At 38.8% G+C, this 24,322-nt stretch overlaps 4 protein-coding genes across 5 annotated transcripts; 3 read left to right on the top strand and 1 right to left on the bottom strand.

Annotated features, from left to right (window-relative positions):
* The first annotated feature begins 5,842 nt into the window (after positions 1 to 5,842).
* Elm (calcineurin like EF-hand protein 1 elm) lies at positions 5,843 to 8,076 on the top strand. Its single transcript, XM_076381873.1, has 4 exons — positions 5,843 to 6,106; positions 6,291 to 6,554; positions 6,689 to 6,782; positions 6,853 to 8,076. Exons 1-4 carry the CDS (start codon positions 6,040 to 6,042, stop codon positions 6,995 to 6,997), a joined length of 570 nt encoding a protein of 189 aa, XP_076237988.1. The 5' UTR covers positions 5,843 to 6,039; the 3' UTR covers positions 6,998 to 8,076.
* Sec23 (transport protein Sec23) lies at positions 7,228 to 11,540 on the bottom strand. 2 transcript variants are annotated; one of them, XM_076381870.1, is made up of 12 exons: positions 11,389 to 11,540; positions 10,985 to 11,267; positions 10,813 to 10,899; positions 10,476 to 10,722; positions 10,167 to 10,416; positions 9,360 to 10,010; positions 9,147 to 9,300; positions 8,920 to 9,071; positions 8,679 to 8,853; positions 8,381 to 8,602; positions 8,156 to 8,176; positions 7,228 to 7,735 (listed from the first exon to the last, which is right to left on the bottom strand). In XM_076381870.1, the coding sequence occupies exons 2-12, from the start codon at positions 11,261 to 11,263 to the stop codon at positions 7,646 to 7,648; spliced, it is 2,328 nt and encodes a 775-aa protein (XP_076237985.1). In that variant the 5' UTR covers positions 11,264 to 11,267; positions 11,389 to 11,540; the 3' UTR covers positions 7,228 to 7,645. The 2 variants fall into 2 exon arrangements, with proteins under 2 accessions (XP_076237985.1, XP_076237986.1); XM_076381871.1 differs by lacking the exon at positions 8,156 to 8,176 and having other exon boundaries at positions 11,389 to 11,538.
* A 643-nt stretch (positions 11,541 to 12,183) lies between these two features.
* Positions 12,184 to 23,671, top strand: LOC143181792 (uncharacterized). Its single transcript, XM_076382399.1, has 7 exons — positions 12,184 to 12,507; positions 12,579 to 13,269; positions 13,366 to 13,504; positions 13,609 to 13,727; positions 16,259 to 16,353; positions 17,566 to 17,673; positions 21,063 to 23,671. The coding sequence occupies exons 1-7, from the start codon at positions 12,497 to 12,499 to the stop codon at positions 21,307 to 21,309; spliced, it is 1,410 nt and encodes a 469-aa protein (XP_076238514.1). The 5' UTR covers positions 12,184 to 12,496; the 3' UTR covers positions 21,310 to 23,671.
* LOC143181793 (uncharacterized) lies at positions 17,930 to 21,027 on the top strand. The gene is made up of 2 exons (XM_076382400.1): positions 17,930 to 18,816; positions 20,921 to 21,027. The coding sequence occupies exon 1, from the start codon at positions 18,065 to 18,067 to the stop codon at positions 18,704 to 18,706; it is 642 nt and encodes a 213-aa protein (XP_076238515.1). The 5' UTR covers positions 17,930 to 18,064; the 3' UTR covers positions 18,707 to 18,816; positions 20,921 to 21,027.
* Positions 23,672 to 24,322: the final 651 nt, after the last annotated feature.

The following is a 24,322-nucleotide window of genomic DNA, read 5'->3' as shown; positions in this document are numbered from 1 at the left end:
GACGAAAATCGAGAGGCTCCCTGTGATAACGATTATGTCTTTTGATGGTATCGAGATCCCCCTTTGATATTAGGGAATATTAAAGGCGAGTCTTGATGCAATTTAGATCTCGATGTCTCAGACGATGGATAGGCGGAAAGGGAATTGCTGTAGGAGCAAATCTTCTTTCTATGATCAATCGAATTTCAATCATAGGTCCTTTGAGGAGGACAATGGAACGCAGCACGTTCGATCAGCTAGGTAATAATAAATTCTAGCTGCCGCTGGGGGAGAAAGAGACGCTCAAGCACGTGAATTATGGAGAGCCGTGTATAAAACGTTATCCACTACGATGTTAGATGTTCCTTGTACATAAAAGTGAATTTATACCGTAAGGACGTGCAAAACGTTTGCTAATTTCTAAGAGGACCTGTACCCGTGTCGCGTACCGTTTAATCGTCCGGTACTTTCCCTTTCTTACTATGTTTGATCGTAACCATTACGCGGTGTAAGTGTATGGTATGAGGTTCTAGATGGTTAAGGAAAAATAATTGCTCGATCACAGTTCGTTGATACGAAATTGAGGGGTATTAACGTTTGGAGGCGTCGATTTTAGGTGATTTTTAAAATAAAGAATTATTATATGTGTGTTGTCTGACGTATGACTGACTTATTCTACTGATTTGTGTATGTCTGACTTGGCTTTGACTTGTTCTACTGGTCTCTCTGGGTGTCTGGGTTGGGATTGACTGAAGATTTCTGTGTGTCTGATTTGGGATTGAGTTGTTCTACTGATTTCTGTGTGCCTGGCATGAGACTGACATATTCTACTCGTTTCGATGTGTCTGATATATGACTGGCCTGTTCTACTGTGGCTGATATATGATTGAGATATTCTACTGTTTTTTCTGTATTTTATTTGAAGCTTATTAACTAAGCATATAAAAAATGTCAAAATTCCTTCTGTATAATTGTATAACAATCTTTTATGTTAAAAATTGCCTAAAATCGTCACCTCGTAAATCGTGTGATTTATGAAATTATGTCTGTGCGAACATAACAGTAGCAAGTCTTAGTTTTGTCTATTCTAAGTTTGTTTAATTGTATCCAGTAGATATAAAATTTGTAGCAGCAAACTTGTACGTAAAACAGGATAGACCGTCCATGAATAAATTGTGTCAAAGTTGTTGAAATATTTGAACAGGTAGAATTTGAGGACAGAGATATTCGAGATGAAAAGAAAAATGCGAAAAATAGAAATTATATTCTGTGGTTCCATTTTAATTATTCAAATTTCAATTATCAAAGTGACATTTCGTTTGCAACAATTGCTTCTAAATTTCAGAGTCACTTTTGCGTTAGAACTTACCACTGTACACCGCGTAATCGAACGCCCAAGAATCGTAAGAATCTTCCTTACGTTAACAGCCATGTTAAAATGTTAAGACGAAAGTCGATTCTGCGATTCAACACAAGACTCAAAGTGTACGTGACATTTTGTAAAGATATACGTATACATATAGGTGTAATATAAAGACTAACTTAATTCCGTTATTATGCGTAACACACTGCCACAAGACTCGGAAATTCACGCCAGAATGATAAAAAAAGCAAACTGAATCTCGGTTCGAATAGAATACACCCTCCAACTTGATTCAATCCTCTGAAGTACCTTGAGTAACACCTTCGCTGCCGATCACGCGATAGCACGTACTAGAGTTCTCTCCATAAATATCCGCTCACGCGCTATCGCGTACGGTACCTATGTTCCCTTAATGGCAAGCTGCGTGACTGGCAGTTTCGACACGATACCTCGTTCCAGATCGGCAGCAAACGTGTCCACGTAAAACTACCTTGATTATTCTAAGTTTTCCTCTTCAATATCTCTAATTTCATGCAATGAATTTTAAATGCAGGGTTAGATTACGCTTTCCTCCAAATAATAAACAAGTTTCCCCTTAAGAGTGAACAGCTTCAAAGGATTAATCACAGTTTAACACTTCCACTGCACTCAAGCCGAGCAAAATCAAAATATTTTTTATGGGATTAAAGAAAATAATCAAACCACCTCTACAATTTTCTCTGATATTATTGAATAAATATCGTCGTGAAAAAAAGTCGCGAAATTTTTCAAAAGCAAAAGGATCTCCCTTAAGTTTGTGGCAGTGAAGGTGTTAAAACGAAAATTTCCATGGTGGGTTTAGAATACTATTTGAGGAAGAACCTGGTGAGGACCGAGCTTGAAGAGGAGCCACGTATAGCGAAAAAGAAACTCGAGGTTTTTGTACATATGTCGAACTATTGAAGCAAAAATAATCAAAAGATAAGTTTTCAATGCTCTCATCAAAGTCTGCGACGATCAAAGTGTTCTTGATCGGTTTCAGTATTATCGTGGATGGTTTCAGAACAGGAGACAGTCTATTTACACAGAATAATGTTTTCTTCTCTATTTTTTTTTCGAAAATGACTCCCGAAAATATCAAAATTTCGTGAGAACGTTATTTACTAAATATCATCAAGTACGGACAATCCGAATATACTAAAGACTAAAAAGAAAAGCGAGTAATAGTAGACGTAATTAAGGAGAAACGAAGGGTCGGTGAGAAAATTCTGCTGAAGAGAAAACATTGAACCGATTACACAGATGTTTAAGAAAATTTAAATAACATATATTACATATACATATTATGGATTGTAATGAATTTATTATGACGAATATTATTATATTTATGTGACTTTTAGCTGGCCTCGCGCTCCACTCGAAAAAGATGATCAGGTTTCTCGGTCGAGGGGGAGGCTACCTGTTATGTTTAACGTTTCTGTTATTAAATTGTAAATATATGACGAAATACATGGAGATATTAATTGTACGAGTTAAATATCCTTCGTTCCTTTGCTCCTTTGCTGAAATTTCCTCCAACTTTTCCACGCTTTTAATTTAATTGCTTCGAAAAATTAGAAGAAAATGTTTGTTCTAAAGGAACATTAATAATTAATTAATCTCGAGGAATACTCGCTCCAAAACTGCTCTAGAATGCAGTAAAAATCTTCAGCTTTAATCTACAGTCGTCGAAGATCGCGAGTTATTCTTCATTAATTAAAAATTCATTAAAAAACTCACGTAAGTATCATATACAAATAACCTAAAAATTCGCCGTACCAGAGAATCATTAATAATTAATTAATCACGAGGAAAACTTGCATAAAACCTATCCTTGAATGCAGCTGAGGGTCCCAGCTTCAACATACAACCATAAAAGTGAATAAATAATTTCGCAATTAGCTATTTTTTCTGTTATTTGTAGGCTATGTCAATTTTAAAAAAATTGATGATGCCTTACAAGTCTCCCATACTTAAAAAATCATTAATAATTAATTAATTACTAGAAAAACTCACGCAAAACCTATCCTTGAATGCAGCTGAGGGTCCCAGCTTCAATATGCAACCACAAAAGTGCATAAATAATGCCGCAATTAGCTGCTATTTCTGTTATTTGTAGGCTATGTTCATTCTAAAAAAATACGTAATGCCTTACTAATCTCCCGTCCCTAAATAATCATTAATAACTAACTAATTCTGAGCAAAATTAGCGCAAAACCTATCCTTGAATGTAGCAGAGGGTCTTAGCTTTAATATGCAACCATAAAAGTGCATACATAATGTCGCAATTAGCTGTTTTTTCTGTTATTTCTAGGCTATGCTAATTTTAAGAAATTTTTATCTCTCTCTCACTCTAAACAAGTACCTATCCTTGTCTAGCAGCGACCTCTGTTATCATTCTATGTTCCTATTAGGAATCTTTCAAGTAGCAGGGTAATAGAAATCAAAGTTAGTGGCAGATATTTCTATCCTTGTCACACAGTACTCCTTCTCTCTCTAGCGTTACCCAGCGACCTCTACCATCATTCTATGTTCCTATTACAATTCTAGAAATCAATAGGATAATATAAATCAAAGTTAGTGGCACGATATATTCATATTCCCACTACTTAAAAAATCATGAATAATTAATGATTTACGAAGAAAACGTGTGCAAAAGCTATTCTTGAATGTAGCCAGAGGTCTCAGCTATGGTTTACAAGCCCAAAAGATCATGAACTAATCCCCAGTAATTAATAATTTATTAAAAAACCAGCATCAGTACTATACAGTAGTAACCTAAAAATTCCCTGCATTAAATAATCATTAATTACTAATTAATCACGCGGAAAACTTGCGCAAAAACCATCCTTGAATGGAGCTGAGGGTCTCAGCTACAATCTACAGTCTCAAATGTTCACGAATTAATCATCAGTAATTAGTTATTCATTAAACAATCTACATCAGTACTATTCAGTAATAACCTAAAAATTCACAGTACCAATAAATCATTAATAACTAATTAATCACGAAGAAAACTCGCACAAAAGCCATCCTTGAATATAGCTGAGGGTCTAAGCTTCAATCTACAGTCTCAAAAGATCATAAATTAATCTCCAGTAATTAGTACTTCGTTAAAAAACATGTACCTCTACTATAGAGTAATAACCTACAAATTCCACGTATCAAATAATCATTAATAACTAATTGATCACAAGGAAAACTCGCACAAAATTCATCGTTGAATCTAGCTGAGAGTCTCAGCTTCAATATGCAACCAAAAAAGTGCACGAATAATATCTCAATTAACTGTTCTTTTATTATTCATGAGCGATGTCAACTTTAAAGAGATACAGCAGTGTCTCGCAAGCGCCCCAAATCTAAATAATGATTAATAAATCATTAATCACGCGGAGTAATTAAACAAAACCTACTCTTGAATGTTGCTGAGAGTCTCAGCTCAGATGTACAACCCCAAAAGATGACGAATTAATCCTCAGTAATTAGTAATTTAATAAAAATCTATCACTTATTATATATTATATAGACTGTGTCGTCTTACAAATTCCCCGTATCTAAAAAGTTATTAATAACTAATTAATTACGTGGAGAATTTAAGCAAAACTTATACTTGAATGTAGCTGAGAGTCTCAGCTTCAATATTCAACTATAAAAATGCATAAATGATATCGCAATTAACTGTTTTTTCTATTATTTGTAAGTCATGTCAATATTTGAAATATTACTATCTTTCTCTCACTCTAAAGGTTAGCTTTCCTTGTCTAGCAGCGACCTCTATTATCATTCTATGTTCCTATTAGGATTCTTCTAAGTAGCAGGGTTACAGAAATCAAAGTTAGTGGCAGATGTTCTATCCTTGTCACACAGTAGTTCTTCTCTCTCTAGCGTTTACCCAGCGACCTCTACCATCATTCTATGTTCCTATTACAAATCTACAAAGTAGTAGGACAATATAACCAAAGTTAGTGGCAGGTTTTCAGCTATCCTTGTCGCACAGTAGTATTCTCTCTCTCTAACACTAACCTAAGACTTCCATTATTATTCTATATTCCTATTAGAAACCTACAAAGTTACAGGATAATATAACCAAAATAAGTGGCACAAGTTCCAGTATTTGATATAGTTTCTCTTCAAATAACAAGAATTCCATAACAATTTTTAGATCTTCTACAAACATTTTTACACTGTAGAATAGCGAATAAATTAATAAATAGACGAATTTTCTTGTTTTTATATGTTTTATTTATACATACAATGCCAAATTGATGCCTCTTTGTATTAATAAATCTGTCAAATATTCCTTAAACAATAAATTAACGATATTGTTATAGAAAATCTCTCAGAATCTCTCTGAAGAGAAGATAACAATTGTCATAGTCTTTAGAACTTCCTGTCTCCATCTAATCAGAAATATTATTCGAATTTATCCTGAACTCTCAACAAAGAATCTCCCAAACAAAATTGCATGTCAGCCTTAAGCCTTAAGGCTTCCACGTTATCACTTATCTATGACATTTGCAATTAACCTATCAACTGTCAGGGAATCGTAGTTCCACATTGTACTTAGACCCAACACTACGATAAATATGATTTAGGAAATTACAAATTATTCTGAAAAGGGAACGTAGCATTAAATCTTTCACCTTCGCGAAATTTCGCAGTTGTCACATTAAACGAACATGGGTAACAAGTCCAGTCTCCTTTTGCGCGAAGATGAAATTGCTCAGATCCAAGAAGCCACTGGATGTAAGTTTTATTCTAAATCCATTGGCCATAAATCATTTCATGATGATTCATTGGACTCTTTTTTATTTCTCTTTGAAGGCAAACTAGTTCAATTTTTAACTCATGATACTCATTTGTTATTTATTCATAAAGTACTGAATATGCAAATAAGAGTGCATTAAATAATCTATTTTTCTGATTACAGTCACTCCAAATCAAATAGAACGATTGTACAGCCGCTTCACAAGCTTGGACCGTGGAGACTGTGGCACGCTCAGCAGGGAGGACTTCCTTAGAATTCCAGAGCTGGCAATAAATCCTCTTGGGGACAGGATCGTGAATGCTTTCTTTGAAGAAAGCGGAAATGATAGAGTAAACTTCTTACAATTTATGCAAGTACTGGCTCACTTCAGACCCATTAAGAAACACAGTCCAAATAGGTTAAATTCTAGGCAAGAAAAATTGAAATGTAAGTATGACTGCAAGATTTGTAAATTTTCGAATCAATATTATAAGTCAGGAAACTTGGTAGAGCCTTATAAGTACTTCAGTAAAAGTGTGTATGAGTCTCTTTTACGCTATGAACATTTTTTTTCTTTTTAGTTGCCTTCAAAATGTATGATTTGGATAATGATGACTTGATATCCAAAGATGAACTGCTGGCCATTTTGCACATGATGGTTGGTGCAAATATAAGGTAAAGAAATCATTGCTTTTCTTCTTTTTGATAAAGTTACAGGCTAGAGTAATATTCCATAACTTTTTAGCGAAGAGCAGTTGAGTAGTATTGCAGAGAGGACTATAGTAGAAGCCGATGAAAATGGAGATGGAATGATCTCCTTCGAGGAGTTCTGCAAAGCCCTGGAAAGAACAGACGTGGAGCAGAAAATGTCTATACGATTTCTTAGTTAATTTATTTAATTATTTCTTATAAAATAATGCACAATTTGCTGATGAGTTGGAAAGATACATCAAAATTTACCTAGCGAATGTGAAAATTCATATCTCCGTGTGTAATCTTATTTATTTTACTTAGAAAGGATACTGGACAGTGTCCAGAATCCACTAATATATCAATAGATACAAAACAAAGGCGGACGTACATAATTTGAATCAATAAAATGAATTTCTATGTTCCTATATCATTTTTACAATTTATTCTGTATAAATTCCACAAATATAAGCAATGTACTGTTCAGAATGTTTACATGATCTTCAAAAAAGAATGACCAGATTTATTCATGACAAGAAATACCACTGAAAAAATAAGTTATACGCTACTAATGACACGGTTATAAAAATTGAACAATACAGGACACTTAAAATATTATGCATTACAATTAATACTATGTACTTTATCTGTACACGAGTTATACTTTGACCTCGGGGCAAAACAATAGTCGTCCAGGAATCGTTAGATTAATTATATATTCTCATTATAACCGCGTAATAACTTGTATATATATAAATTCTTGCTATGTCTACGTGTTATCTGTATCAATTAGATTGCAACCGCGTGTCTCGTCCAAGAGGGAACACTTTCCTTGCATCTCTGTGATTTTAGGCTGTCGACGAGACGGCCAGCTTCTTTAAATGCTCCATGAATACTTGTAGACTGACGTCGTCGGTCAGGACAGGCGCTCCACTTTCCTAAATTAGAGTAAATTAAGATTAAAGATTGCCAACAACAATCCTCGAGCTACATATCAGACAAAAAGCTGAAAAACTGAATCCCCAAACCAGAGGAAGAAAAAGAAAATTAATTAAACAATTCATAAATGTCTTGACGCCAACCACCAGTGAATTGTGACAATAATATTGTAAATGGATTGTTAAGATATCATGTACTACGCTTGTTAAGATAGATTAAACTGTCCCAATACTGATAATATGTTCTAAGAGTGACGCTCGATGTCTGTTAGATACCTCAGCACTATCTTTCGAAAGATATTGTGATAAGCACACAGAAAATAATAAATATGTCACTGATGCGTTTTAGATTAATTCCCCCTTCCATTACCAAAGCGAGTGAAAAAGAAGATACAATTATCAAATGAATGAATAACACACCCCACTGGGTATCGGCATCCCCTGGTTGCAGGACCACGGTGACATAAAAAAATATTAGTTACGTATGATTGACTCATTCGTTGAAGTAAAAAATGAATAATTAACTATTGAACAGCTGTCCATGGTATAGTACCTAGTTCTCATAGATTTATCGACGATTTTTAAATTCTATAGAATATGATTGATATTGTGGATCAGAAGTACTTCGAGAAAAAATTTACTTACCGCTCCATAGGCGTACATATTATTATGAGTCTGACTTGGATTCACTTTGCTTAGTAAAAACCTGGCTTGCGAGCCACCCTGTTCTGTATCGATATACCTAGGCGCAGGGAATCTGCCTGCCAGTATCTCTGCAGCGTCGTCGACAGGCGCTGCTAGCAACTGTCGGAAATTCTCGTACTCTGGCAAGTCCTGGTACTTCAACTGACGCCATTGAGCAATCGTCTGTAGAATAAAATAAAATCAACAAAAGTCTTTTGTTGACTTTCTTTTCAATCGAAAACGATGGTGAAATAATTACTTCTCCATGGAATATGAGTATCTGGAAGAAGGTGTCCATTAACAAGATCCTATCAGGCTGAATGGACGATGTGTCTAATAAAACTGGCTCTGGAGGGCCATTGAATCCATAACTGTACAGAATTGGTTGCACCATGATCAAGGAATTGGTTAAATCCTCTCGCATAAGCATGTGCCTGTAAGGTTTCGTTCAAAATTCAATTATCGACTCCTCAAATTCAGTGTATTTAAGCTTGACTCACCTGTAGAAACTGGTTTCATCCGGGGAATTGTTGAACACTTGTAGGAACTGCGATCTACGTAAATGGTACATGAACTGAGGGTACAAGGAGAAGTTCTCCGCCAATCTGAAGCTGTTTGGATCATCTTTCGCGTATTCCCCGAACTTCTGGCACTGTGGGAGGAATATTTAACATCGTAAGAGTTACTCCAACAGTAAACAGGAATTAGAAGCCTCAGGAATACTCACCAATCTAATAAGCATGCGATCCACCCATCTTAAGACGTCTGGACCATCGTCACTCTCTGCTCTGAAGACTGCCAGACGCGACATGAGGACTGCAGCTGCCTCTTGGTCAAACCCTGCGCTGATGTGGTGGAGGGATGTCGAAGCATCCGCCCAACTGTAAAAAAAAATCATTGAAAACGTCCCTGTGTTCCACACACCATTTTATTTACTCACTTTCTGGCGATCGTGGTGACTCTGATTCTCCGCTGACCGCTACTGTGCTGGTACTGCGTGATAAACTGAATGCAGCCTCTTCCTCCCTGAGGAATCGGCGCCGTGTGTTGGTTCACGACTTCGAAGAACAGCGCCGTCGTCGTGGACGGCGTGAGGGAGCAGAATTTCCATTGGCAAGTGCCTCCCAATCCCACTTCCTGCTCTCCCACGCTCGACCCCTTCACCCCTAGAGAAACGCAGGGCCCGATCGCTCCAGAAACCTTGATTTCCCTCGAAGTTTTCACTTCCAGCGTCGCGTTGAATGCCATCTTCAAGTCGCCTTTGTTGTCCTTGGCGAAGACACGTTGGAAGGTTTGTTTGAACAGAGAGGAATTGAAGGAATCTCCCATGACCATGTGACCGCCAGTCGAGTTGCAGCATTGCCGCATTTCGAGGAGGCCTGTTTGGTCCAGGGCGCAGGAGTAGATGTCTATTATATGGCCATTGGTCGCGGCACGAGACGCCAGAGTATCGTAGTGCTTGGTGGCTTTCTTCATGTGCTTGGCATTGTCTTTTTGGATATCGTGGTGGGACCTGATGGGCTGTCTTAGGTCGTCGGTTACTACTTGACCTGGGCCCTGAGAGCAAGGGCCGCCGACGAACAACATTATTCTGAAAATAATAATCGTTTGTGTTAGTCGTTTCCATAGAAGGCGTTCCAGAAATAGGTGATCAAACTTTCGTATGATATTCTACTCTTCCTAAAGATGAGGAAAGATATTATTTATTTCTGGGACACCTTGTACAATTGCAGAGTGGTGTACGTACCTAGCTCCAGTGTTCGCGTAACTAGCTTCTAGGAGACCAGTAGCAACAGCTAACGCGACGCCAGTGGATCGCAGCGGGCGTTTTCCTGGGCCCACAGGCCATGGATCACGCTGTAGCTCTCCTAGAAGATCTGTGAGACTCATATCACATTTATGTACAGGCTGGAGGAAGCGATTCGCTGGGGGCAGAGGCTGTCCACTAGGCCCTCTCTGCTGGTTTAGATTTTGCCCTGGTACTGGTCTGCCTATACCTGTGACAGACAGAAATCTGTTAGATAGAGGAACCTTCTTACATAGATATAGCATTTACCTAACATATCTTGAACTTGTTTCGGCTGCAAGTCCTTGGTTCCGCGGAAAACGTAGCTCTTGCTGCACCCTTCGCAGCCCAGTTCATGGACCTGAACCATTCTTCCGAATGTTATGAGACCAATAAGGGCATTAGGAGGAAGCAAGGATAGAGACATTTGTAAGGAATCCTTAAGAGAACCCAATTCCTCCTCGTCCATGCAGGTGTCCACAACCAATAAAAATATGGGTGGCAAACACTGAGCTCTCTGAGTACACAGAAGAAACAAATACATGGATTACTTATACAAATAAAAAGACACAATAATATTTAATATCAGATTCTTAAGTCTGTTTACCATTATAGTATATTCAATTGTCGAATACATTGGAATGAGTTCTGCTGGCTGGTGTTGCTCCGAAATGGCAGCATATTGTGGAGGGAACTAAAACCAACAATCAATGAAATATACAATAATTCTTGAAAGCAAGATCGCTGTTTTCTTTGCAATACAATTCCTTTATACTTACAGGATTTCTTTGGAAGCAGAGATTGCATACCCACAGCTTTGCACGATAATCCACTTGACATAAGGGATTCAGAATCGCTCTGCAAGTAGACCTTGTACAAAGGACAGGATCATACTGAATTGGAGGTAGATCAGGCCTTTCTTTGATTGGTTGATAAAGTGTTCCCAATGGCACAACTAGTCTTGTGGCATCCACCCGAGAGGAGGGCCAAACGTTCCAAGTGAAACGTACACCATCACGGTCCTCATTTTGCTGAATGAAATCCTCGTAAGTGGTCATGTTGCTGTAATTAGAAAAATACAAATGATAATAAATGTAAATGGTATTTCATTCAAGTTCTGTATGTACTTTTCAGATATGTGACAAGTGGCAGAGTGCAGCTGAGTATTGTAGGTTAAACATACCTGATTAGGTTACCGCAGGATTATCACGAGTTCCTGATTAAGCGATCGAAACAAGTCGAAATGAATTTTACTATCAAGTGCTCATAATTATAACATTGTTTTTCTGGAATCAAGTACAAATGACACGATTTCACCGCAACAGCACGACTCGTGCCGTCATTGAGGCCACGTCACTTGGAAGCTTGGAAGAATAGCGCGGCGCATGCGTGCTCTTTTCAATGACACTAGCGATATTTGAATGAAAAGTTGCTGATGTAGAATAAAATTTCTAATACTTTACAGTATCTCCCATCGCAAGGTGTTACACACTTTTTCATCATTTTTTTTACCTCCATTTTAATCATAAAAACACTTAAATAACGAGCTAATAACGCACTGTTGAGCTACTGATGCCTCTCCCCGTTATAAGCTCGTTACTATTCCTACTGTTCTTCAGAATTATTCCTTATTTTTTCCGTATTCCCCCTGAGAAAAAGCCAAAAATGGAAGCTCCCCTTCAACCTAACAAAAAATAATTTAAATAAGAATTACTTTTAATAATTAAAATAAATAATTGCTGCTCTTGTTGCTTAACAATTAATAATTGAAATAATTGTATTAGCAGTGTTTAATAGACAAGCTTACCTGATTCGATTTAATCGGTGAAGGAAACCTACTCTCGGAACCTTAAGCTCACTGCTCATTATAGTCTCATTGCTCCATCATCAACGAGTCTATAGAGTGTAGTACGTGTGTAGAATGTAAAGTATAGACTGTTTAATCTACCGTTCGTCTTGTAGAAGCAAATCTAAAAGAATGTGGGAGATATATAATTCTCTGAAACATCCATATAGTCTACAGCAAGCTTATAGCGAGTATATAATCGTGCTCTAGCCCCGTAATTCATCGTCTCATTTTAAAAACCTGAAGACAGCGAACCGTAGTGTCATCCAACAATCACAGTCCTCCTTGAGGAGATGGTAGGGATTCCATTCAGCCAATCAGCCGCGAACTGATAACGACCCGATCCTGAATGGAGTAGCCGAGTGTTTACCGTCCGTATTTATTGTTACTACAGCGAGAGACGATTTGCGACTAACCTCTGCCAGGCTGTGGATCATCCTCGAGAATGGATGCAAGGTAAGAAAGAGAATACCGCTCGTAGATCAGTTATTCCCTGCTCGCCACTTTGTCAAACGAATCTTTATTAGGTTGGAGGCATCGAGGTCGAGCTGTCGCGAGGACGTCTCTAGTCACTCCAAAAAGAGCAAGAAGCGCTCCAGCAAAAGGAGCAGTGTGGTCGGGCCCTGGGCGAACAGCGTGCAAGGCAATCAAAACAGTGACGTAGTGCCTGGCATGGAGTACCAGCCTCTGCTGTGGCAGTCGAACGTGCAGCAGAATTTCCCGAGCAACGGACAGCGTCTTTTCACAGCAGCATCTGACCCCAGCATGTGTGGCTACGCACAGATGCCCATGACCTACACCATGGAGCCTGTTTCACTGCCTACGATGTACAGGTTGTATCAACCTGTACCATTTTCTGGGATCAGAACTGTCCACGGAAGGCCCAGGAAGCATTGCAGTCAGAATCATCCGATGAATTTGGGCGTGAACTCTGTGGGGAATGGTTATACGAGTTTACAAGAGAACGGGTTGGAGTGTCCGATACCTGTTAACTATCAAAATGGAGATTATGCAAGTCTGCCACCTACTGCGAATAAAAGTAATGAAGTTAATGGAGAGGAATTGAATTCGGAGCACAGAAGGTACTCAGATCCTGGCCTTGCGCCTGCTGAAGCTTCTACACATACTCAAAGCGAAGACTCTGATAGCGGTGACAGTGGGAGCTCCATTACAACTATTGGACGCAGTAATAAGCTTGTATTGTCACTTATTGAACAGGTTTGTATCTTTCTTTGACTGTATTTGTGTAATTGATACTCTAAAGTGTGTAACAAATGAATCATGGTAATACGGTAACAATATCCACTGCTTCAGATGACAGAACTGAAAAAGAGTAACAGTCAGTTGTTTAAGGAGCTGAATGAAACAAAATCTGAATTGGGTAGCATGAAGGCAAAGTTAGCACAGTGTAAATATAGCAGCTCTTCAGATTATCAACCAGGAATGTTATCAGGTAAATATTTGTAAAACAAGTTAGATTAGTTTGTTATATTTAGTTTAGAATTTAGTTTGTATTGAGAATTGCATTCTTTGCTGAAACTGATTTTATTATTTCAGATCTTATTCGAGAAATCAGGCAAGCTAATAAAACGTGTGAAGAGGGACTAGTTGCAAAAGTTAAATCTATGGTGGAGGAAAAGCTGAATCAAAAATCATTGGAAATAGTCAATCTGAACGTATGTATTTATGCTTTAACTATTTTTATCTATATCGCAGTGTTAGCGGCAGCGTTGATTCATTCCAAATGCAGTAAACTGAAAGCACTGCCATTGGAACCCAAATTTCAGGGAGGTGACTCATACAGCTCATTCAAAACACTGACTCACAATTGCCTATCGCATTTTCTATTGTAATGGGACGTAAACAAGCCTTTGTGGGCGAAAATCGTAAATTTTATTGCACACTCATTCCATTTCTGTGAACTAACTCATCCTTATGCAACCTATCATATGATTTTGCATAAATATTTTAAATTGCATATCATACAAGCTAAGTGATCACTTCGTCAGAGGTAGGAAGTTCCAAGGAAGAACAGAGGTTCGAGTCAGAATGTAGAAAACGTGGGAATTGAAAACAAAGCCGAGGATTCTCTCTCGACTTTGTAGTTAGGGTACAGCCGACGCTTTCGGCATTTCCACTATGTGGTCATGGGCATATTGTTTGCGTAGCATTCGTACGTTCTGTTTGATTAGGACGGCCAGGTGATCTCTGGCTCCCCTCTCTCGACTCTATTTTACAATTTCTTCCCCTCGATTATCATCTGCGCGCAAATTTTCATTAATGAGGACTGAGGTTTCTCTTTAGATTCTATTGAACGTCGATTTTTTGTAATTTCTGTTACCTCTGTATTGAATAATATTCTCTCATGATACTATATATGATAATGGTATCTCACAATAGGATTTAAATCAGGAATCTCACCATTTGTCTACCTTTCTATTGTTCAGGAGAAAATTCTTGACACTTCTTCCATATTCTTAGCTGGAACAATTGTTACAGTTCTGTTATTTCTCATCAAACTTGATTAATGAGTTATTCATTAAGGAATTACCTACTTGTTCACGTTCTGTACCTTCCAATTGTCTAATGAACTTAATTATTTATTCATTAAGTAGAGATAAGCAGAAGTACATAGTAGCAAAGTAAGCTAATTAGAAGATCGATTTGTCAATTGATTATGCACTTTCCCAGAAGTGATCCTTATCTGTAGAGAAATAGTTAGAATAGTTGTATAGAAGAAGGTCTGCCTGCAAAGTAGACTAATTCAGTGATCACTGATTTCTCATCTGACCTCCCTTCATCTTGCTTCTCACTGTAATTAATTAATTAAGTTTTCTAGTTCAGCATTTAATTCCTCGCTAAAACGGAGGGAAAGATAACTAATTGTATAAGTACCTATCAGGTATTAGTTATCACTAGGACCAAGTAAGCCAACATCAATACTTTTTAATTGACACTGTCTCGTAGTCCTAAACTAAGACTAATTCCAGAAGAAGCAGAGGCTAAGTAGGCCAATTGCAACGCTCAATTTCCTAAGTCGACCAAAATCGACTCCCCACTATTATTAGGGGGAGTCAGGCTCCTCTAAGGGTCAGAGTCACGATGGAACTGTCCTGACACCGGAGAACCTAATGTAGACGTAATACGAAATATCCGTGACGCTGGGTAAAAATGATTAGGTTTCACATGGGGGTGGCACTTACCTAAAGCGACGAAGGGAAGGTAGACGGAGGTGGGGCCAAGGGACGAGGAAGGGTGAAGGATGAGGCACTTAGCGGCTGTCACGGCCTCTCCCTTGGCCTCCTTCCTCCTTTCCCTCTTTCACCCAGTCTTCTCGGGTTTCAACCATCCATTAGCCTCATCAGTGGAAGCGATGGCCGTCCACGCCATACTTGCCAATCTCGTAATTGAACCTCTGGGACCTTCCACTTTCGTGCATGTAAATTGTTTCTCCACGACACCCAATGAGACTCAATAACATCTCGCCAAGAGAACTCATGTCTCTCAGTGGACTCAGAGCAGAGCTTCTGGGATAGGGTTTTCCATGTCTTCTTTTTATTTTTGGGTAAATCTCAAGTAAGAGGAAATGGAGGGACATTGTAGGGAGATTTTAGCAAACGGTTACTGTGATATATTTATTGCTGAGAATTATGTAGGAATAATGGTTAGAACTCTTCTCAGGGCTTCGAAGTTCTTCTAGATACCTATTGTTGGCCACCAGTTTTACATAGTATCGCAGAGCTGAAATAATAACTCTGTTTATGTATGAAGCTTCTTTATTATATCTGTAGGTATTATCTCTATGATTATACCTCTGTTACTGAATATTCCTATTCTATAGAAAATACTGCATGCAAAAAATCCTCTCTGTTATCCATTTTGATACAATTAACTTGTATCGAGAGCACTTGGTTCATGATTCCCTAAGCTGAACCATGAGATTTCTTCATGAAATGATATGAAAGGCTTCAAACAGCACGCCAAGCTTGTAAATCCTTATCTGTGGAAGAAAAATTGCATGTTACTATGTAAATTGTTTGATTTCTTTCAAAACCAGCTATGCCATCTTATCTACGCCTGGGTATTATTGTCTCCCTTATCTTTTATCTTTATCCTCATTTTCCTCCAACAGCAGGAGACTCAAACTCTGATAAAAAAGAGCGAAGTTTATTGTTCACTGATTGTTACTTCAATTGAATTGTTTCAGAGTCAAATTATGAACCTATTGGAGGAGAAAGAAGCAAGTGATAGGCGTATCGCGAAACTGGAGGAGGAAGTGTCTATGCTGAAACTTAGCGCAAAGTGAGTACTTTATAGTTTGATTTGGCTGGTTTGCTAGCGACGAACTTAGGTACTCGGGGTACTTCCTTCTGTCCATTAAGTACACGTTTTGGTTGCTATTTCACTTGTGATTTGGTGCTGTAAAAACTTCTGCACCGAGCACAGTAGAGTTCATAGTGAGTTTGTATCGTCACAAATTATTGTCGATTTTTAAGCGTTTGTGACACGTTTAAATTCTTTAAAGCATTTGTATTTTGTAAATGATTTGGAGGGTGGGTTTGATCAGAGTATTTTTAGCCCAAGTATTTATTTTTTTTATACAAGATTTATAAATTGAAGATTCTACTGTTGTAATATACTTCCATTTTTGTAATGATTTTTATGGGTACTTTTTTGAAGAAATACTGAATTTGTATAAATATTAACTCTTTTACAACTGTACTACTTCTTACCCTCTGTTTCCTACTTTCTGCTAAACTAATCACTTTTTTCCAATAATAAATATAGTATTTATTTTTAGTAGTTGTTTAAGAAGTCATTGGAAATTAAACAAAATTCTTCTTTAGTTAGAAAAGAGATTAAAGAGTTTATTCTACAGGAAAATAATTAATGGATAGCTTAATTCATATTATTAATGCTGTTGCATCTTTCCTATCTATTTCTCTAACTTCTTTATTTCGATCTTTCTTCCTCTAAGAAAATTTAATTCACTCACCAAGGCGCTACGTAGCCTCTACAGTGCAGTTTACTCTTCTCACCATTCTCTCTCGCTATAGGCTCTCTACAGTTCGACGAGACTGAGCTTATAACGAGGGTCATGTTCTTGATCTAATCTCCAGTAACTTCAAAGTGAGACACCACTATAGAAATCATCTTCATAAAATACTCTTTCAATATAAGCTCACACCGAGGAGCCTATAGCGTCTACTAAAGCCTCCTACTTTCAACTTCTCCTATTCTTTCCGCAAGAGTAACCCAGCCCTAACAGCCTCCGTATTCTTGCTTCTGTCCCCCAAAACAGTTCATCCCCCATGGTGGTCCCAGCCACCCTCCCACCCTCCGCGAGCTGGAGAACATCCCAGCAGAGCTCTGCTCTGTAAAGCACATTATCGACCTTCGTTCATGAAACACTAGGCCACCCCATGTATTAATTATCCCCATTTGCCCCTCGTCCTCCGAATACTGTCGCCCTCAGCATTCTATAAACGGTGAACATTGTATTGTGGCACTTAGCAACGAGGGTCGCGAGATCGCGGCATTTGAGGAGGAGACGCTGGCGCTGCGACGGGAGCTCCAGGAGGCGAGGGCGTCGAAGACCCTGGCCGAGAGTCACGTGGCAAAGTGCGTAAACGCAAGATCAGTCACGCCTGTTACTTTCGAAACAGCCTACGTAACCAGCACCCCCGTGCGTACCGCTCTCTCCGACACCTGTAGCCTGATCCCAGAATCCTCAACCCCCTCCGGCCCACAGAGCTTCGCCACCTTACTGCGCCCACGACCCGTGGACCTGGCCCAACAATTCGCCGCTGAGAAGTCGAGGACTGACTCCAGAGCTGATGTCAAAGCTGACTTCAGAGCTGACTCCAAAAGTGACTCAAGAAGCGACTCCAGAAGTGACTCCAGAGCTGACTGTAGAGCTAACTGTAGAGGTGACTTCAGAGCTGACTGTAGAGGTGACTCCAGAGTTGACTGCAGAGGTGACTCCAAAGCTGACTGTAGTCCCACTTCAGTTATGGACTCCTGGACCACGGATGAGAAGGCCCCAGTGTCCAGCACTCAGCTGGCCATCGTCACAACCAGTGAACTGGAGTCTGAGGATGCAACCCTGGAGGAGACCTCTAGCTTGACCTCTTCAGAAACTCCTTTCGAAGCAAAGCAGGACACTAGACAGGAGGAAGAAGCTGAGAGCCTTCAGTCTAGGTCTGAGAGCCTGCAGCCAAGATCTGAAAGCCTCCAGCTGAGGACAGAGGACACCAGTGTGGACAAGGTGGACTCCAGTCACAGCCACCTGGGGGAGGAGACTATATCGTCCAGTGTCTCTGACAGGATGAGGATCTTTAGGAGCCAGTCGAGGAGTTCGGTTTCTTCTGAGGAGACTCCCCGAGGTCAGAGGGGGTCCAGGAGGTCGAAGAAGAAGAAGGGTTCGCGGAGGGTCACCGAGGTGTCCGAGAGTGAGGCAAAAGAGGGCCAGAGAACGGTGAGCGACGAGGATCGACTCGTTGATGAGGCCAGCCGAGCCATCACCGAGATCCCGGAAGTGACCGTAGTCGGTGGTGGCTCCTTCGTGCCGAAAGATCTCTGCTCGACGGGAATCCTGACCTCCAGAGTCCTGACAGCACCCTCACGCGCCACCTACACCACCGCCTACATTTAGGCTACGTACGCGCGGGGCCCCGATCAAAACGCAATCCACTCGGCGCCGTATCGCAAGGGGGGCTTCAAGGGCTTGCTAGAGGCTACTACTATGTACATGTCGAATAGCACGTAGGTCTATCGTTGTTTCATCATCGATACGCTTCTGTTCTAAGGAACACTGTTCAATGGTCTTGTGAAGGGTTCTTGGGTTGGTTCATCCTGGCACTGTGATTGAAAAACGTAGTAGCATAGTAGAGGGAGCTTGCAGATCTTTCTCCTTGGATACTGAAAAGTGAGGATTTAGCTGGAGCTGCTTTTGAATCACTCTGTAGTTTAACATGGATCCAGCTTTGTGAAGATTGAGACCTTCCTCTTAGTTCCTAAATACAGTTAGTATCTTTTTCAATGAAAAGTCCTGTAGAAGATTTGAGATGGAACTAAAAGAAGATTTACTAGGCCTAAAACTGTTTTTGGATCAGTTTGTAGGTGAGAAAAAAATCAGAGTTTTTTATTTTTTAAATACAGTGTTTGATTTTGACACTCTTTTTGAATCACTCAGTATTTTAAATATTTTGATTAGGTAAAATAGATTAACAAGTTTTGTGCCATATTTATTGAATTCTCTCTTAGCTACTAGTTGAAAGCTGATACAGGGTGAACCAAATCACGAACCGTTTATCAAAGCTGCTCTTTTCCCTCAGCCTTTGCTACTCGCACTTAAAGTAGGAGAAGAGTTTGCATTTTTACGACTACTTTTTCTGTAAATTAGTTTCTTCATTCAGACTCTACACTCTTCTTTTGCTTTGCAGTGTACATTCCTATAATGTACATATATCCAAAGTGGAAATAGAAGAAGCTTTGCCAGAGATTTTCCTCCTCACAGCTTCTTACATTTTCACTATAGATTTGTAATTATATAGTTTTAGAGTTGAAGCAAAATGAAGTGGACCTCGAGGTCTATACCTTGAACCACTTTAATTTCATTTAAAATTAATTTTAATTACACCAATAAAAATACAAGACTCGTAGAGAAAGTAAATGATAGAGGGCGTGGCCTGTGGGCCACTTGATTTTGCTTCAACTGTAGCACGAAGTTTGCAAGTGTGTACAATTGTTTATCTAAGTAGTGCAAAATGGTTTTCTTGTTTATTGTTGGCATGGCTTCGCAGCTTGTAAGCATGCGTCCAGTTTCCGTGTATCCCTCTGTATTTCAATGTATTTTTAAGCCCATGTTGCGTAACCGTGCATCGTTTTTTAATCGTTTTAATTTAGATTTTAATTTACAATAAAATTACTGAAGAGACGAGTCGTTGAACTTTTCGACTGGCTCAGTTCTTCAACAGTTAGAACAATTTTTAATATCATCAATTGTTAATATTTTACTTATTATTAGACAAATTTTGAAATATATTTTTGTATATATTTTTAGACTAAAAATGAAATTAAAAAGCATGAACGACTGATCAATTCGAACAAATTTATAACTTATTTTTTAATCTAGTTAAAGAGAGTGTTTTCGAATAAGCTTAAGAATTTTTGATTTTATTGTCGAAAGAGATGCGCTTTTAGATTTAGAATCAAAGCAAGAACCACGACTGATATTTTGTAATCAACTCAGAGAATGCCAGTTCAAAAGTTCTGCTGTTTTTTTACTCAATTTTAATTATACGAATCTCTTTTTGTGTTCTTTAAGACTTTAATTTTTATCCACTTGTAAATCGTCGAGGATGACCACGATCGAGAGATTATTGTAACTGAAAAAAGAAAGCTCCCCTAGCAAGCTTGTAACACAAGCTCGATTCAATTATCGAGAACCGGAAATGACGAGCAGCACAGACTTTCCGTCGTAATATTGTATGTACTCAGAACGACTGAAACTCTCCCAAAACTGTTCCTCAATCTTCTGTACAGTTATTTAATAAACGAACAAATATATTAATTTACTCTTTCGGAGCCACCCTTTGCATATTTACACGCCCCCTATCCAGGCAATTTTATTCCCCCTAGGATCTTCCAGGGAATCCTATGAAATTGGTAATTACTAAAAATAAGAATCACAGGACAGAAACCAAAATTAAAAAAAAAAAAAATGAAACTCGAAACTCGTGTCGACAGTTCTCGGCGATTTATCAAGACTCCTTCCTCCCTTCTACCACCCCCTGGTCCTCTCCCTCGCAAGACAACCCGCTGGGTCAGGGAAACCGACGCAGGGCTGTTCTTTCTGTTCTTCTAGCTGGCAGCATGGCTTTCAGCTGGTACTGTTGCTTTTGCCGCTTCTAAAGACAGTATTACAGAGATATGCTTGGGCCGACTAGCGGGTCAGGATAGGCTGGTCCCGAACCCCATGTAACGTCACCAAAACCGTCATTTGTCAGACTGGAGAAGCTGCTGGACATTCTGCGTAATAAGGTGATCGACGCCGTCGACGGGAAGCAGAGCAAGGATGGCCCCGGTTTGATCAAGGCGAAACGCGCGAGGAACGTGGAAGAGGAGGAGGAGGAGGAGGAGAGGAACCAAGAGGATGAAGAGGACGGGGACGTGGATGGAGAGAGGGAGGTCAGGGTCACTGATCGACTCTTGGAGAACGGTATCAACCTATCTGGACCTGTCACTGACCTCTAGCCTAGGCTTCGGGAGCCCTGAGAGCGAGAGAGGAGTCCTGATTTGAGGAACGGCGATGAAGAGCGGGGAGAAAGGTTGTTGGATGAGTAGACGAGGTTCTGAGAGAGATGGTAAAGTGTCTGAAAGGTTCAGAGGAAGCAGATGTCTATTTTGAGAGTCTCTGGGTCTGATAATGAGCTGTTGGCTAGGTGTTGCTGGGTTCAGAGTCTGAGGAAGGAGGCTCTGATCTATTGGATGATAATTTCAGGTGGATATCCAGCTTCCAGAATAATTCTAAGTGGGTCAAGAGCTGGATAAATCAATAGATGAGGTTTTTGAGAGATGGTGGAGTGTCTGAAAGGTTCAGAGGAAGCAGATGTCTATTTTGAGAGTCTCTGGGTCTGATAATGAGCTGTTGGCTAGGTGTTGCTGGGTTCAGAGTCTGAGGAAGGAGGCTCTGATCTATTGGATGATAATTTCAGGTGGATATCTAGCTTCCAGAATAATTCTAAGTGGGTCAAGAGCTGGATAAATCAATAGATGAGGTTTTTGAGAGATGGTGGAGTGTCTGAAAGGTTCAGAGGAAGCAGATGTCTATTTTGAGAGTCTCTGGGTCTGATAATGAGCTGTTGGCTAGGTGTTGCTGGGTTCAGAGTCTGAGGAAAGAGGCTCTGATCTATTGAATGATGATCCAAAATGAATATCCAGCTTTGAGAATGTGTAGATGGTCCTCGAAGTCAATTCTTGAGTCCCTAAAGCCTTCACTGGGACATTAGGGTTCTAGAAAGTGGATCCTCAGCCTGGATCCACTTTGGGAGTCTCTGAATTTAGTACCTATCTCTAGTGTAGGTATTTCTGAGTTCAAAAATTGAAGAAAAAGGTCCTCACTTTAATGAAGAACAATTCTGAGTGAGTTTAGAGCTCCTTGGACAAGTGGATCATCTTCTAAATAGCCTTAGGAGTACTTTGAGACTTCCTGGATTTGATAGTGGGTTGTCACCTAGGTTCTGCTGGGTTTAGAGGTTTAATAAGGAGGCCTTGAACTGTTGGATGATAATCTTAAGTGGATCTAACTTTCTGAACCAATTTTAGGTCTCAGATTCCATGATTCTTGTCGATGGATCAGTTTCGTTGCTCTCTAAGGGCAGAGTATTATCGATGAAAAAGGATTCCTCAGAATTAAATGCTTCAATTGAATCATTTTTATAATTAGAATATTTGGAAAATTCCCCTAAGAAGATTGTTTCTAGAAGGAAGGTAGTATTCGAATGGTTTAATTATTGTGCGCGGATTGATTTAAGTGGGATCGATAGTACTTAATGATTAATGAGTTAATTAGCGCTGGGAGTCCATATTAAGGAGCTCGTGATTCACTCTCAAATAATTTCCTCAACCACGCACCAACCAGTATCACCACAATTTTATTACCAACCTTTTTTTAAAATAAACCACAGATCCTCATTTTGCAACAAATAATTTTGCATAAAGAAAATTTCAGAAACGTACACTTTAAAATATTGTTACACACTTTTTAGAAATCAGATAATTTTTTGAGAGTGACCACGTTTAATATAACAATCTGCAACCCCGAATTGTTATATTAATAAAATAATTGTTGAACTGTGATCGTTCATTCGTCCCCATTTTTTGGAAACACGGTTCCTCAAGGTTTTCGTTTTCGCGAGTCTGTCCAGTTCTTTCTTCTCATCTACGAATCAAAATTAGCTAGCAATAATATTTCAAATTAATTGATAAGAGTTTCCCTTCTACATAATTAAACAGAGCCAAGGAATTAATTGCGCGTGTGTTTGCACAGGATTTTCATATTTTTCACTAACATTTGGAAGATGTGGGTGGTTAATCGATTCGTTCGAAAATTAGCGACTTCAGTGCCTGACCCAGTAACGAAGTTGGTGTAATTGGGTTAATGTTGCCTTCGTTTCGCTCGAATCAACATTGTACAGGGTATAACATGCAGAATTTCGCTTGAGTTCCCTTGCTGTATGGGGCAAACAGGCCTCTAAATTCAATCAAAGGAATAATTAAAACACCGTGGGTCATTTTTCAGAGTAGAATGTTTTCTTCAGCTCGAAAAATTAGTCGAGATTTTTCAGTGTGTAAGCTTCGTTTTCGAGGAAGTCGACTTTGAGAATTCTGATAGGAGATCCTCCAGAGATATTTTATTATGTATTTTTTTATCCATTTTGAGAGGAATTAGATACTCCAGGGAGAAGCTTGTCTCGAGAAATTTAATAGTCTCGAATTAGTAGCTAAATATTATTTACCAGAATAATAATTGGCAAATACAGTTAGGGGCATGATTGTAGTTACGTCGAGAAATTAGAAACTTTATTTGAATGAATATTTGCGAGAAATTAATTTTTACAGGAAGTAAAAATTTTACAGGAAGTAAAAATTGATTCCACAGAATATTCAAAATAAAATTTTATTTAAAAAAAGTATTTATGTAGAATAGAAATTTATTTGAATGAGTATTTTTTTAGAATAAAATCTCTATGAGGACGTAACCATAATCAAGTATTTCTACCATCAAAGATTATTTATCAATTACGAAATTTTCAACTCTGCAGTAAATAATTAATTTTGTACAAGGTATTACAGATTAAGAATCTAGAATATCTCTAAAACACTTTTTTCAGATTTTCAGCGTAATTTTCTGATGAAACGTGAAAAGAAAATAGAACTCGAAAAGTATACAACTTAAAATTGGATTCTTTTGCTTGTTGCATAGGCTCTTCGCAAGTTTCCCTTTCTAAAATTCGTAGTCTCTAATAGCGGGAATATATATTTTTTTATGAACAAACTAGACGAAACAGACACACGTTGTAAATAGATACATTTCTTTTTAAGAAGAATGATTCACTTTTTCTGTGAGTAGAACGACCATGCTGAACAAAATTCTTGCTATCACAGAGAGGGGATCATTTCTGCGATACAATTTTTATCAACTCACTAGCTTAAGACCGATCCTCAAAGGGAAAGAAATGGCTGTAGCTGTAGAATAAATAATTAA

This window comes from Calliopsis andreniformis, chromosome 7 (assembly GCF_051401765.1).
Source record: "Calliopsis andreniformis isolate RMS-2024a chromosome 7, iyCalAndr_principal, whole genome shotgun sequence".
Classification (NCBI taxonomy): Eukaryota; Metazoa; Arthropoda; class Insecta; order Hymenoptera; family Andrenidae; genus Calliopsis; species Calliopsis andreniformis.
Note: the sequence above shows the minus strand (reverse complement) of the source record. Positions and strands in the feature narration are given on the sequence as shown.